At 38.8% G+C, this 14,744-nt stretch overlaps 2 protein-coding genes across 2 annotated transcripts; one reads left to right on the top strand and one right to left on the bottom strand.

Annotated features, from left to right (window-relative positions):
- Positions 1-249: 249 nt before the first annotated feature.
- On the top strand, positions 250-4,314 carry LOC132988305 (claudin-7-A-like). Its single transcript, XM_061055633.1, has 4 exons — positions 250-779; positions 2,764-2,928; positions 3,018-3,102; positions 3,412-4,314. The coding sequence occupies exons 1-4, from the start codon at positions 557-559 to the stop codon at positions 3,560-3,562; spliced, it is 624 nt and encodes a 207-aa protein (XP_060911616.1). The 5' UTR covers positions 250-556; the 3' UTR covers positions 3,563-4,314.
- Positions 4,315-6,496: 2,182 nt separating this feature from the next.
- Positions 6,497-13,023, bottom strand: npm1a (nucleophosmin 1a). Its single transcript, XM_061055632.1, has 11 exons — positions 12,863-13,023; positions 11,517-11,596; positions 10,117-10,236; positions 9,926-10,019; positions 9,526-9,644; positions 9,374-9,432; positions 8,626-8,668; positions 8,466-8,546; positions 8,167-8,274; positions 7,970-8,044; positions 6,497-7,639 (listed from the first exon to the last, which is right to left on the bottom strand). Exons 1-11 carry the CDS (start codon positions 12,909-12,911, stop codon positions 7,589-7,591), a joined length of 879 nt encoding a protein of 292 aa, XP_060911615.1. The 5' UTR covers positions 12,912-13,023; the 3' UTR covers positions 6,497-7,588.
- Between the last annotated feature and the right edge of the window lie 1,721 nt (positions 13,024-14,744).

The following is a 14,744-nucleotide window of genomic DNA, read 5'->3' as shown; positions in this document are numbered from 1 at the left end:
TAGGCCATTTCATGAACACATAGTGTGTTAGCGCTTCATTTCTGTAATGTATTACAGCTGATCTAATGCAGATGCTGTGTGTTATGTAAGCTACTCTTGATAACTGTTACTGCCTCGTTTATCCCCAAAGGGTCTGTTCCAGGAAATACTGACATCATGAAACTCCAGGTGTGCGCCGCTACGTCGATGAGTCGAAACTACGTGCGCGTCCCCGCCCACCTGTAAGAGAAACCGCCTAAAAAGCTCGCTCCCGCTTCTCAGTTCACATCAAGGTGCGGCTGAGGAACAGGTGCGTCAGGAGTCACAGAGGGACTTTATAAATTGAAACTTCACTGTGAGTGAACTTACTCAAAGAAAGCTGAGGAGTAGGCTACACGGATAGATATTAACAAAGGATCATTTCAGTCAGCAAAAGAGCAAACTTTAAGCCGTCTTTTTGAGGAGTTGGGATTTGTACTTTCACAGCAGGTGGACGGCGACTCTTTGTTGATTCATCGACCAATATTTGAAGAAGAAGAAGGAAGGAGAAGAAGAAGAAGAAGAAGAAGAAGAAGAAATGGCCAACGCGGGTCTGCAGATTCTGGGGTTCGCCCTGGCCATGCTCGGTGTAATTGGATTGATAATTGGCACAATCTTGCCGCAGTGGAAGATGTCTGCTTATGTCGGGGACAACATCATCACAGCTATAGCCATGTACGAAGGACTGTGGATGTCCTGCGCCTTCCAGAGCACAGGCCAGATCCAGTGCAAAGTGTACGACTCCATCCTGCAGCTCAACAGTAAGTAGCACAGATATAAGATATGGTTCAAAAAGCCTACTTTTTTTTTTTTGTCGAAGTGAAATTGCTTTTTTACGAAGACAAGATAATGTTGGTAAAGGTCGCCCCTGTTTGCTCTGAAGTCCTTGAAAAGAAGGCGAATTGTAGCAGCCCATTTTGTCTTTTTGTGCAGTAAGAATGTGTAAGCCTTTCTTACATCTTCTGATTAGTCCTACTTTATAATTATCTAATTAAACTAAGTCTTAAAAACACTTTGGTTTGAATGTGAAAGTGAATAAAACTAACTGCTGGCTTTAAAAAAAAAACCCGACATGTTCAGGTGTTACAGGAAATGATGTAAAAAAAAATGACATACACCTGTTGAATGTAACTTGCTGCCGTTTTTCTTTCCGCCATTTTCTCCTTCTATAACTTCAGAGATGTGTCCTGCATCTCTTCGCCGTTAGCAGATTCCTCCAGCCTGGACTAACCGGTTTAGTCACTTATTAACTTCCCCTTTATTCCCCACAGAATGAAGTCATTTACTTTAAACCACACTTCAAGGCCTCGCCCGCATTAAACAGCGTCATGCCTCAGCGCAGAAACGTCCCGTTTCCACCTCCTGTGTGGGAGTCTTCTTAATGCAAAACCCTCACAAATGATTAGCCTTTAGACATTGCTCTATTGCAGGTACTCCTGTTTTTGTGTGGAAACCCCCATACTGAACGCCTTGCGTTACTCAGCATGAAGTAGTTACAGGTAAAACAACACCTGTGTGAGCCACTGTTTAGTCAACAGTTCCTGGTACCATGCAAACACACAGCTGCTTTGTCTTTGGTCTGTAGGGCTTCGAATTACCACAAAAATACTTTTTTTTCCCCCCCGCAGAAATATTGACAAGCTCACAAAATATATCGAAAATGTAATGTAGAACTTAGTTAGAAAGTTTAAAAATTGTGTTTCACAATACTTTCTTAAAATAATGACTAAATGCTCAGATTCAGGGCTATGGTATGTTAGTAGGCTATGTGTGGCAAATTAACTAAAACCTACAAAGTTATAGGAAATCAAAGATTTGGAGCTAAATAACAAAATTGAAGCAATAGTTTAATTCCACTTTTACTTTCACATGACCTCAGACGAGATCTTAATGATCTGAGTCTGTCTCTATAAAGCTGGAGATAAATAGGTCAATGGTAGCTCAACGGTTGTGGCCTTTCATTGTAAAGTACAACTGATTGATAGACCGCCCTGAGGCATAAACCGCCTTACTGTCACGGAGGGTGACTTCTCGTGTGCAGGCCCCGCCCTGTATGTTGATCTTGACTCAACATATTCACAACCATGCATTCACATGAGCTACTTGAAGTAAAGAATTCACAGAAAAATTGGCAATCTCTGTTTGTCTTTTCTTTTTGCACCACTCCCCCCCCCTCATGTGCACAAATCAAGTCTTATTCTTCAGAAATACCTGCTCAATGTCTGTAAACAAACACCAATACTAGGAAAAATGCTCATGAGTCTTTAGCATTCTTCAAATCCTACACATGACCCATAGCATTTAGAAGCTGAGAAATGTCCACCTGCTGAATAGTCGACTGAGCACCTGAAATAGGGGAGTGTCGTCTTATCATGAAACCTGGTCAGACCTGTTTCTGGCTTGCATGCATACAACCTGCAGCACCTACTCCCCCACTCCACTTCATGGGTCCTTTAGGCTTCTGGTTAGATCCAGTTTCTGTAGAGAGTTGTTATTGGGAGCGGCAGTGCGACACAGGAGACAGAGGCTGCTCTGTTGAACCAGAGCAGTGTTTGTTTTCAAAATGGTGGCTTCTGAATCCTTTTAAAAACACAAAATAAGTGAAAGCGTGTAATGTTAGAACCACAAATCACAGAAGAAATTGATTTAAAATTCCACACAGTAGAAACAGTTTTGCAACTGCTTGTATGTATTGATAGCTTGGCACATAAACTGATGGATTAACCCTCTCCTGTCTGTATCCAGGTGCCCTCCAGGCAACCCGCGCTCTCATGATTGTGAGTATAATTGTAACGATAGCAGGCCTGGGCGTCGCCTGCATGGGAATGAAGTGCACCAACTGCGGAGGAGACGACAAAGCGCGCAAAACGAAGATTGCCCTGACTGGAGGCATCATCATCCTGATTGGATGTAAGAAGCCATTTATTTAGCTTTTAATTTGATTTTTTTTGTTGTTGTTGTTGACATTTGAAGTAATGTTTTTCTTTCTGTTCCCACAGCTTTGTGTGCCATCGTTGCCTGCTCTTGGTATGCTCATGACATCATCCAGGCCTTCTACAACCCTTTCACTCCTGTCAATACTAAGTGAGTACAAGTTAATAAAACCTGCAACTTTTGAAATGTAATTAAATGTGCTTTTTTTTTAAAATTTGACAAGAAGCTGTGCCACTGAACAATATGCACATTTTCTCTCTGTATAGATGTTGGCATGTTAGCTGATGTTTATTTAAGATAGCAGCTTTAAGCGAACTTCCCTCCCCTTCTGTAGCCACACATTTGCATGAGTTCAGCCACTTCTCTATTGATGATAAATGTATGTTTGTTGTTATGAGATGTAGCTCAGCTATACACCTTTTAGCCCTTTGACTCACTGCCACTGTTATCTTCCTAAAGGTACGAGTTTGGATCTGCCATATTCATCGCCTGGGCCGGGTCTTTCCTGTCTGTAGTGGGAGGCGGCATGCTCGCAGCATCCTGCCCGAGAAGCAAATCTACCCCCAAGTATCCCATCTCCAGACCACCCAGCAGCAAGGAGTACGTTTGAAAGGGACTCGTGGTAGATGCTGAAGGAACACTTTGACAATTCATTACTAGGCCAACTCAGAGATCCAAACTTTGAATGATGTATCTAAAGAGGTGATCAATACCTGTTTCTGTTTTTACTTTGTATTTTAGTTACTTCAAGCCAGGGGAAACCTGTGATGTTGCTGTAATATTTATATTTTAACAAATGCATTCAAGTTTTTAATAATGGCTGTTTACCTCTTTAAAAGCCTGTTTGGAGATAAAGTTAGTGCTTACAGATTGGTATAACATGTTGTATACGATCCACTTATTCGACACCTGTAAAGCACTAAGTTTGATTATATAACTTGCTTTAATGTGCAGTGCATTAGCAGTGTAAGGTGTGTTTTGGAAAATGGTCTGAATGCAGTGAATAGAAATCAGATATAGCCATGTACAACTGTTCACTATTTGTTAACACAGGCTGAATGCATGCAGTTTCTCTGACACAACAGAGGCAAATATCTACTATCATTTCCATACACTGTGCCTTTATTTATGACATTTGCAAATCATTCAGTAACACTGTTGACTATTGTATTTTAATCAAGTAATGCAGAGAAAATAAAACTTAAATTACAGTGAAATGTTTCCCTTTTTAAACTCCAGATTGCCAACGTTTTTAAGTCTGTACAGCCTGCCAGATGTTGGGCGCTATCTATGTGTTGACTTGTCCTGTAGTAGTGTGTGTGAATGGGCTTGCCTTATTGTTCTTTGTAAAATCACAATGTCTGTTGCAGCACTCATCCCATCATCAGTTTTTTAAAAAACTTTTTATTTGTTATTTGTTTTCAATGTGTGTTGTGTACATAAAATAAAAGTGGAAAAAAAAAACCATTTAGTTTTCTAAGATTGATTTTTGGGCTTTTAACGCCCTGATTTGATAAGACGGTGTACAGAGTAGGAAATCAGGGAGAGAGAGATTGAGGGGAATGACATGCGAGAGAAGAGCCCCAGGTCGGACTCGAACCCGGGCTGCCCTCTTCGAGCATTACAGTCCCAGCACATGAGGCGTGACATAACCAGGTAGGTCATCTGAACCCCAAATGAACCGTTTCCGGGTTGATATCTATGCTAACTTGTACTACGGGAAAAATGAGTTCCAAGTTCTGCATGTATACATCGTTTTTGTTTTAGAGCTGTATAATAAATACAAGGAGTCTTTGTTAACGTGTTTAAAAGATGTGCATTAGGTTAAACACACACATGACATTTTTGCTCACACCTACAGTACACTGGCATGTGGGAATATTTGTGAGTAAACATGAAGGACTCAGGTTTCAGAATATTTTCCTTTTTAAAGCAGTAATCACAAATGCTCAGGGCCACACTTCAGCTGGAAGCCATCTTCCTCCTGATGATGGCTGCATGATGGCTCACGAAACAAAAGTTGCTTTGGTTCTATTGCCACCTTGTGGTTTGTTTGGTAACTGCTTTGAGTTGTTGTAAATGCCATTGCCAACCATATTGATAAATGTAATAGACGATACATTTCGTTTAAGTATCAGTGAAACCCTAATTCTGCAGACTGGCTGAGGTCTGTTTGTTGGAACCATTTGAATATGTTCACAATGTAAGAAAAGTAATTTATCACCACAGTGAAGCGTCTCCATTGAACTCCACCTTATTCCTCCTGTCTTCTTACACTTGGTCTCCTCTCCCCTCACACTTTATCATGAAATGCCTTCAAGCTATGATACGTGTGATGAATCAGATCCAGCCGTGGCGTGCTCTACTTCTCCTTTTCCTCAGTTCCCATTCTGCCTTCATTACTCTTTCCTCCCCTCGGGTCAGATCTGAAAAGTAATAAGGATAATGTTTTCACTTCTGAGGTGGCCAAAGTGACCCCAGTTTCTCTGTCCTTTATACTCCAAATAAACCCAAACCAGACAGCCTTTGTCTGACAAGCACAACATCTCAAACATGCTCCTTTTAAAAAACAGGAATGTACAGTGGATGAAAAGTAGTTACATGTTTTTATGTGACTCAATGTTCAGCATTAAGATTGAATCTTGTGACATTTTCTTTCTCACACATGGGAAGACTCCTTGCCTCCTCCTCTGCTGGAATTTAAAAAACAGTGTGTCCTTAGAAGACATCAGCCTCCCTTCATTAATCTATCAGTTAGCCTCCCTAATAGTATCTTTTCTTTTTACAGTAAATCCAGGTTATCACAGCACATTTCTGTTGTACTTAATGCCTGAATGATGTTGAATCATCACTGTCCATTGTCCTATTATCACCCTGACAGTAAATGATGCATTTAGGTCTGTTTAAGTGGTCGTCTGATGGATCATTACAGGTAAGAATGAACAAAATCATGGACATAGAGGCCTTATTGCCATGTCCCTGAACCCCGTCAGCACATTTTTAAAAAAAACATGTTTTCTAGACTTTAATAAATTAGAAATAAATCCAGTCTGATCAGCCTTTATGAGAAAGAATGGCCACAATGAAAAATGTTCCTCATCTCTAAAAGTGCAGCCATTGAGTTTTGGATCTATTCAAAATATTAAATAAATGAAACACAGATATTCAAAGCATACTCAGGTAGCTTCAGTGTAACAGGTGAAACTGCTCTTACCTCCCTCTCTTTCCCACATTTCCTGATTGTCTTCAGCTGTTCTATCAAGACGTCAAATGTAATCTTTACACTTTAAGAACTACATGTAGAGGTTGGACTTCTGTCTTAAGTATTCTATTGTGAAACAAACCAAGATGAATGTTCAGATCACAGTGTTTCAATGAAATTCACCATTTTATAGATAGGAAAATGTCCCTCATGTAAATAAGAGTTAAATACTTGATATGATTACTAAGTAATGGGCAACTTTTAACCAACTCTTTGCCTACGCGTTTGTCCTTTGAGACAAATCAAGATGTGTAATGCAAAATTCAAAGAAACAAGACACTGTTCTGAGCGTGAACATTTTATTATAAACTCAGCTGTTTTACATGAAATAATTGCATTGATATTTAAATGTGTAGAATTCAAACTTATTCTCATGAAGGAGGAAGTGAAACATGGCAACTTCCATCCAATCTTTTTTTTATTTGATCAATCTAGTGAAAGTCATCCAACCCCACAGCATTGTTTACAGTCGTACAAACGTTCCCGTGTTTCTTGAGAACATGGAATGATCTGCGAGAACATTTCTCTCACTGAGCATACGAGATCAGAATTTGTGGATTTCTTAAATTCTAATGTGGACTTTTTATTTTAGAACTTATGACACCGGGAAATTCTGGTTTTGAAAGTTAAGACCTTCTAATGTTGATGTAACACATTCCTTCACACACACCACAAAAAAAAAAAAAAATTGTTGGAGCTTGTAGCTGAAATCAGAACAGTTGATAAATTCAGGACGGGAACCATGAAAATGAATGAAAAGTCATAATTCTGATAAGACTACCGGGGACTAAATAAACACTTTATTGTGACGGGAACCGCACTGTAGGAATCTCACAAACGCATCAACATTCAAAACATTTCAGAAAGTGCAAAGTTTTTTTCTGTCATGACAGCTATGAGTAATTGTTATTTTGTGAATCTCCGCTGATGTTTTTACTGGCTGTTGAAGACGGATTTGGTGTCAAACTTTCCAGGTATTTTACTGCTAGTCCTGCTTTTAAGTTTTTGTCATGATCTGGGTGTTGTTTAAACATGAGGAAAAATTGTACTTTGCAGTAAACCTTAAATAATCCCTCCACATGCGCGGTCGACAACCTAGTGAGAATTTGTATTTACACATTTACAAAAAAATGCAAATTTGTAAGCTGGCTCTTTATGGGTTTATTACACCCAATCATTTCATGCCTTAATAAGAGGATGATGGAGGAGTCCTAACCCTCCCACATCCCTGTGTCTCTGGTCTCTTCATAGAGGGGGGGGCAGGTGGGGCTGGACTAGACTTAGAATCAATGACGAGTTGGACTCCAGAGGGTTTGGGAGGTGTTTTGAGTACAAACGAGTCATAAAAGGGAGACAATAAAACATTTAAGAATGTTATTTAGCATCTGCCACCGCCTGCCTCCACTTCCAAAGGTCGGAGAGTTCCTAAAGAAAAAAAAACATGAATTAAAATGTTGAGCCACGGAAGAGTCAAACAAAAGTAACAATTTTAATACTAATAAAGAACTTTTAGAAGACAAGTGTTAAGGATTGGTGTTAAGATGGAGATCCTATAACTGTGTTAGCTAGCAAATTAAACATGTACAGTTTGTGAGCTCTTGTGAGTAATGGAGAAAACTAAACAAAGAGCTTTTAGAAACACACATCAACACTAGATTTCTTAAAGTTAATAGTTCTTTTCAAATATATTAAACTTTAGTGGCTCGTAATAGGCTTCAGATTATTATTGAGAGGAGGTTTGAACATGTACTTTACCTTGGTGTCAGTGACTTTAAAACTATTCCTCACAAAGTTCTCAAACTTAAGCTGGATTTTAGGCAATGCTACTCCCTGTAAAACACAAAAGAATTGCATTACAAAAAGGCACATTTGTGATGTTCACATTGTCATATACAACCCCTACAAGGAAAGAGGGATATGAAAAGTGACAAAGATCTTTTACAGACACAAACCTTCTTAATGCCCTCCAACATCTTAGCTTTCACCTCAGCAGGTGTTAGGGCTTTGGGGGTTTGTGGAGCTTTAGGTGACTTCCCACCTTTACCTTTAGGGGTCTTCTCCTATAAACAACATAAATATTGGATATTAGGCAATACAGATATTTTTTGTAGTCTTAAACAGTGAAGCAATCTGATACTAGAATATTACAAGGTATTTACAGATGTGAAAAATAGTCACATGCTTACTTCTTCCATCAACAAACTCTGTCCACGCTGTGTTCACAAACTGTAAGAGAACCGGCTGACGTTACCTGCTTTTTGGCTGGAGTTCCGGGTTTAGAGCTGCTGCCGTTCTGAGCTGGAGTTTTTGGTTTGGATGGTGTCTGCTTGGCCTGTGACAAACAAGCTGCTGTTAGTGGACTGCAGGTTCATTTAGGTGGAGCTGCTGAAAGTGAATGACCAGCGGCCTACCTTAACAGGGGACTCTTCATCCTCGCTCTCCTCATCCTCATCCCTAGTACATAAAAAAAAACAGAACGACAAATTACGACAAGTCAGACGGAAAGGGAAGCTTCTAAATCAGAAAACAACTCGTAGTTGAACATATGTCATTCCTAGATTTTCACATCCAACTGTTTCCCCTTTTACCATAAAACTAAGCATCAACTAAATCCACATGTACCAGTAGTTCTCTGTGCTATTATGGCTTCTCCAAGAGCTTTAACCGTGTTAAAAAGCTTACATTGAAAATGAAATATTTAACTGTTGTCCACAATGGTCTTCATTTTTCTCATGAGTGATATCACAGAGCCAAAAAACAGCTGAGCTGTTCACTCGGGTAAATTTTGAGAGGAACAAGGAAAAAGAAATCTAGACGACCCACAGCTGGCAGTCAAAATGTGACAGAACTACAAATACCCCGTAGGCTAACAAGATACATGTTATGTTGTTATGGAGTACAGTATGGCAAATCAACACAAACAGCCAAGATGGTTCACTGATATCCATTTAAAATTCAGCAGGTAAAGTTTGAGTTAAACACCAAGTAAATCAAAGTTCTCTTGAAATTATTTTTCAGGTTGTAAAAATCTGGATTTCCTTATTAACCTGAAAACCCCTTCCATACAAGTGATTTCATTTCACTGAAAGTTTAGACCCCACTGTTTCAAGGTTAAGTCATTTGAGTAGTTTGGTAAAGTGTTTGCAGCTTAAAACTCACTCATCGTCCATATCTTCATCATCATCGTCATCATCCTCCTCGTCCATCTTCATTTTTTTCTGCACAGATGTAAGAAACCAAATGAATTGGAAAATATCCTTCACTTATATTTGGACAACTCTCGAGCAGGTTATGAAGGATGTGAAACAAACCTGAGACTTGAGTGCAGGAGAGGTAGCAGGTCTCTTCTTTGATGTTCTGACATCTTCCTCCTCCTCCTCCTCATCATCATCATCCTCCTCTTCATCGAAAGACTGATCAGCTGACATCACTTTAACAACAAATAAGAACTGTTAGAGTAGGTTGAAATGCAACCACCGTGGGGCGCCGTTAGCTGAGTGGTTAGCGCGCACCGGCCATGTACTGAGGCTATAATCCTCCAGGTGGAGGAGCACTCCTTTTGTGATGTCATTTCCCCTCTCCCTATGTCTCTGATTTCAAACTCTAGCCACTGTCCTATCTCTACAATAAAGTCATAAAAAGCTCCCAAAACACATTTTACAAAAATAAAATACCACCACTGTAACGTGATATGTGGTGATAAGTACTCACTGATGAGGTGTTGTCCGCTGAGGTGGATTGGACCAGCACCTGCCTTCAGACGGAAAATTGCTGGGGGTGTGATTGTGAAACCACCAAGACACACCTGCAACAAAAACGTACGTAAGTTTCACTCTATGAACGTTACATTTCAGAGAATTACTTGTTTGAACATAAGAAAAGAAAATGAACAGTTTTCTTACACTTGGCAGGGTAGAGGGCTTCAGTGAAACCAGTGCTGCTTTGATTTGTTGTCCCTCTGTGTCTTGTCCTTCCACCTCCACCATGTGAAGTTCGTCCTTGGTGCTGGCGTCTACACATACCTGGAGGAGGGAATGCAACAATTAACTTGAATGCCACATTAATCATCACGGTGCTTTTCCACAAGATTTGTTCTGTTCAAAACAACTCAATAGTGTTTAATTGTATGGTCAGGTTCTATGAACTGTGAAAACAAAGACCAACCAAAGGAGTCTTGGACAGAAAACCATTTTTCAATCTATAGGCTGCAAGAAAGCTATCTTTATAAGCATTGCACATAACTTCTACAGGTGCCACCTGTTACAAAAAGTAGTGTTTGTTTATTGATACAACAAAACTTGGGAAATGTGCTACACTTCTGGTGTCAGGGTTTTTCAGTTCCTATCAGGCGGTAAGGTAAAGCGACGTATGTGGTCAGATCTGATAATATCTACTTTGGGAGTTCTTGGATTAAAGAGATCATGAATAAAAACCAGGTTCTGTGCAGTATGGTTTGCTTGAAGCCAAAGAAAAACAGGACATTTTTAAATAGCAAACAGAACGTAGAGGAAAATTTCAGGTTTCCTTAAACAACAAAAATGTTTTATCCTCACATCAGAAAAAAACGTGATAATCCTAATTCATGTTGGATGCAACACCTTACATTCCCATGAACAGAACTTTGAGAGTATCTCAGAGTCATGATGTATTTTGCTTATTGAAACAGGATAGATCCAATCACAAGATAGAAGGCGGGGCCTTATGTTGAGATGGATTTGATTGGACTGTTGAAAAGTGGGCGTATTACAACAAAAGTGGCATAAGTGAGAGAACACTTTTGAATCATTTGAAAATAATGCAAGATGTCACATGATAACATGACAAAATAAAATGCAGCTATTTTGGTGTAAAAATACTCAGATAATGCTTTATTTAAACTAAAACTGGGGAAATATAATTTTCAATTCATGAAAGGGTTTATATCCTTTAAATATTTCATCTTGTGCCAGTCCAATGCACAAGGGACAACATTCTCTAAATGCTGAGGGAAGGACCATTTCTTTTTTTCTCCAAGAAAGAGCACGGGCAATCAAGCCATGAGCAACTTTACGTACAGCCTTTCAGAGTTATCAGTGAGTTATTAATCAATCTCTGTAGCCAGCAAGTGAAAAAGTCAAGCAATATGATGCAATTCTACAGCTGCACAGAAGTTCTCCATATGTAAAACATTCAGACATGATACAATATAGTTGCAGAGCTGAATTTAAAGGAAACATATTAAACCAGAGAGGCAACAAATAAGTAAAAAGAAAAATATTTGTCATAAGTCTACACGTTTTAGATAAGAAATCAGGTTACTCACCATCCTCAGATCAAGCTGATGCTCAAAGTCATCATCCTCAGGATTGAACACCACTTCCTTTCCAGCTTCCAGGACGCACCCTGATTAAGACATTTTAAATTATTATAAGCCTACATTTTTAGTGTAACCTTATATATACTGAGATTGATAAATTTCTTAATTTCATAAAACAATGAACGGCTATTTATTGCCATATTTCACATGCACACAAGGGGGAGCCATTCACACTTACTGAATATTCCCACATGGCCATTGCTCAAGGAATCCCCTCATTGGGGGGAATAAATAATAATGGAAACTATGGCGTGTAAATTCAAAAATACAAGGCCTTGTTGTTCAAACAAACTTTTGGAAAGTGAGTTTATCTGGTTGAAGTGTGACAGATAAATTACATGTAGCTGTACTTCTTAGGTAGTCATGAATATAACAATTAAATACATTCTGGTTAAGGAAAAGTAATGTACATCTCAGCCTCGCACTCATCACAGATATGTAGAAGTGAGTCCAATTTGTTAAATATATTTTCCCGCCAGACAAATATATTCTGTGAAAAAAACCAAAACATAAATTCGTCCTCAAGAAATAACTTAACATATGTAAAAGAGGCTCTACTTCTATCCATGTTGTCTAAATATGGACCCATGTGCTTAATAACTATAAGACATTTTAGTTTTGTTCAAATGCGTCTTTGAGGAAAGGTTAAACCAGGTAACGGGTCGAAGAGAGATAACCTACATTTAATACAGAAGAAGAATGATAACCTATTTAATCAAACTGTTACTCTTAATGGTTAAAAAAAACAAAAAACATCCGACGGGTTAGCAGAAAATAAAGTTAAAAAACAGGTAACAAGGAAAGTGTGACGTCAGAGGGCTCTTTGAAGTCAGCGTGGCTCCGCGTGTGTCTGAAACCACGTTTACAGCTTTCTTCATGACACCTTTTAAACTTTGAAGGCCAATCATTGGACTAAAATGTCCCGAAATTAAACATTAATTGTATAAGAAACCATGGCGTTAGTTGAACGACTGGTGTAAGAGAAAGGCTTAAATATCAACATTGTTGGTAAAACATGGGAGCCGCCATGTTGATAGTGAAACACGTGTAAAGCTGCTGTGTAGCCGCTCTGTTCACCAGGACTCACTCTATGTTAACATGAAAAATACACACGACATTACACCATAATGATCTGGTATCACAACAGAAATGTAACCTTTCGTTTATGGGCAAATACTGCTACATTAGAGGATACATTTTCACGTTTCTTCCCGATATTAGCATTGTGAGATAATGAAACGCAATGTAAGGTTCAAAACTAAAAAGTACATGATATGCAGAAGTTGTCTCACCGTAAAGGAAGGTCTGTGGGGCCATTGCTTCTTCGTCTAACCCGTTCATTTTTGTAAGATTAAAAAATGACAACCTACTGCTTTACTGGTGGAAGAGTACCTAACCCCAACTAGTCAGTGGATAACGTGCTGCACAGTCTGCCAGCTTCTTCCCCTGCTGCTTCTACGTGCAGAATACAACACCACCAAGAGTCACAGCGCCGCCACCTGTACAACATCGTGCACTGCACTGTCAAGTCGTTCAGAAACGATTGTTTTACTCGTTTGCTTCTTTCCAAAACTGTTGTTGTGTGCATAAAAATAAATATATAACCTATATATAATTTGGAATAACGTGTTTTCTCCTTTTCCTGTTGTAACGAAACTATTTTAACAGAATACAAGAAGACATTAAAAAACAGTCAGGAACCCAAAAGAAAAAGACATGAATAATGGAAATGAGTTCTCCAATTTCATAATCATAAATTAAGGGTTTAATCGTAACATTGACGATTGTGAAAATGACTCATACATAGGCCTATATGTTTAACCTTTAAAAATCTGTCATATAGGCCCATGAGTTTGGATGTAACCTATGGGCCACACAGGCTAAATAATAAAGTTGTCACAATTCTAAACATGATTTTCCTTATCATTTATTTATTGGTTGTGTATTAGAAGGCTATACACTTAGCAAACAATCTTAACCATTTATAGCAACTACCACGTACACCACTTCTCACCAGATTTGAATTTGCAGAGGGAGAAAAAAAGTAAATATTTTGTGAAAAGAACCCACAAAGTATTCTCTTAATTTTGATGGGTTCTCCATTATTCATTTGGGTTTCCCTTTTGGATAATGCTTATGTTCTGTATTTTGTAAAGAGCATACACAAAATGTATGTACACAGCTACAAAGACTCATACTATCATGTTGGAACATAGAAAAAAACACAACTGTTCAGTAAATGGTCAGTAAAAGTAAATTTTATTCATATGGCTTCAAATAAACTTTCTGCTTGTGAGATTGAACAGCTCTGTTACAATAGACCAGGGGCTGTGATGTCACACTGACTTACTTTACAGCCAAAAGCTGCTCCACTGACAGCAAAATGAACCGTGATGAATATTTTAGTGCTTAAACTACTACATCTTAGTGAGTTTTCTATTATGGTGGTGCTTCCAAACACACCCTGACTCATAAAGGACCAGCTGCAGGCAACCGCCTGAGTCACCCTGTTCTGTCTGTATCTGCACGTCAGCGTGACATCACAGATGTGGATTGGATGGCGGAGGCAGTGCCAAATGTTCACCAATACAGATGGAGCTGTCCTCAGTGTCATCAGAAATTCCCATTCTAAAGCTGAAACACAGCAGTAGTACCCTGCAAGATTATCTGACATGTTCCAATATCAACATTTTATTAGAATGGCTTTAACAACAACCATCTTACTGTTTTAGTACTATACCTGTACATACCAAGAAAACAGGGATTAATAAGGTTGTACCATACAAATATAATATAATACAACAATTTTATCACTATGCAGAAAAGATATTTGTTTGTTGATCACAAGCCTTTTCCACATCTTCATTTTACGGGCACTTCATCATAAAATCTAGACTTTATGCACATTTTTTCCACATTACCTCTTTCTTTTTTTTTTTACATTGTTGACAACACATTATTTTTGAACACAAGAAGCAAAGCAGCAAGTGAAAATATAAAATAAATATTTGATTTCTTCTTTAAATTTCACTAAAACATGAGCTCCAACAAAGACAGAGAGACCAAAAAGACATGTTAGCACACACACACGCACACACACACACACACACACACACACACACACGCACGCCCGCACACACACATTCACACACTCGCTCACAAACCATATTAAGA

The sequence above is a fragment of the Labrus mixtus genome, chromosome 14 (assembly GCF_963584025.1).
Source record: "Labrus mixtus chromosome 14, fLabMix1.1, whole genome shotgun sequence".
NCBI classification, from domain to species: domain Eukaryota; kingdom Metazoa; phylum Chordata; class Actinopteri; order Labriformes; family Labridae; genus Labrus; species Labrus mixtus.
Note: the sequence above shows the minus strand (reverse complement) of the source record. Positions and strands in the feature narration are given on the sequence as shown.

What these genes read in the sequence shown, in the direction of transcription:
- LOC132988305 (XM_061055633.1), top strand. Translation starts at nt 557, where the DNA reads ATGGCCAACGCGGGTCTGCAGATTCTGGGGTTCGCCCTGGCCATGCTC. An exon ending in CTCCATCCTGCAGCTCAACA is followed by an intron (nt 780 to 2,763) that starts GTAAGTAGCACA and finishes GTCTGTATCCAG; the next exon opens with GTGCCCTCCAGGCAACCCGC. An exon ending in CATCATCATCCTGATTGGAT is followed by an intron (nt 2,929 to 3,017) that starts GTAAGAAGCCAT and finishes CTGTTCCCACAG; the next exon opens with CTTTGTGTGCCATCGTTGCC.
- npm1a (XM_061055632.1), bottom strand. Translation starts at nt 12,911, where the DNA reads ATGAACGGGTTAGACGAAGAAGCAATGGCCCCACAGACCTTCCTTTAC. An exon ending in CAGCGGACAACACCTCATCA is followed by an intron (nt 9,645 to 9,925) that starts GTGAGTACTTAT and finishes TTGTTGTTAAAG; the next exon opens with TGATGTCAGCTGATCAGTCT. An exon ending in TTAAAGTCACTGACACCAAG is followed by an intron (nt 7,640 to 7,969) that starts GTAAAGTACATG and finishes TTTTTTCTTTAG; the next exon opens with GAACTCTCCGACCTTTGGAA.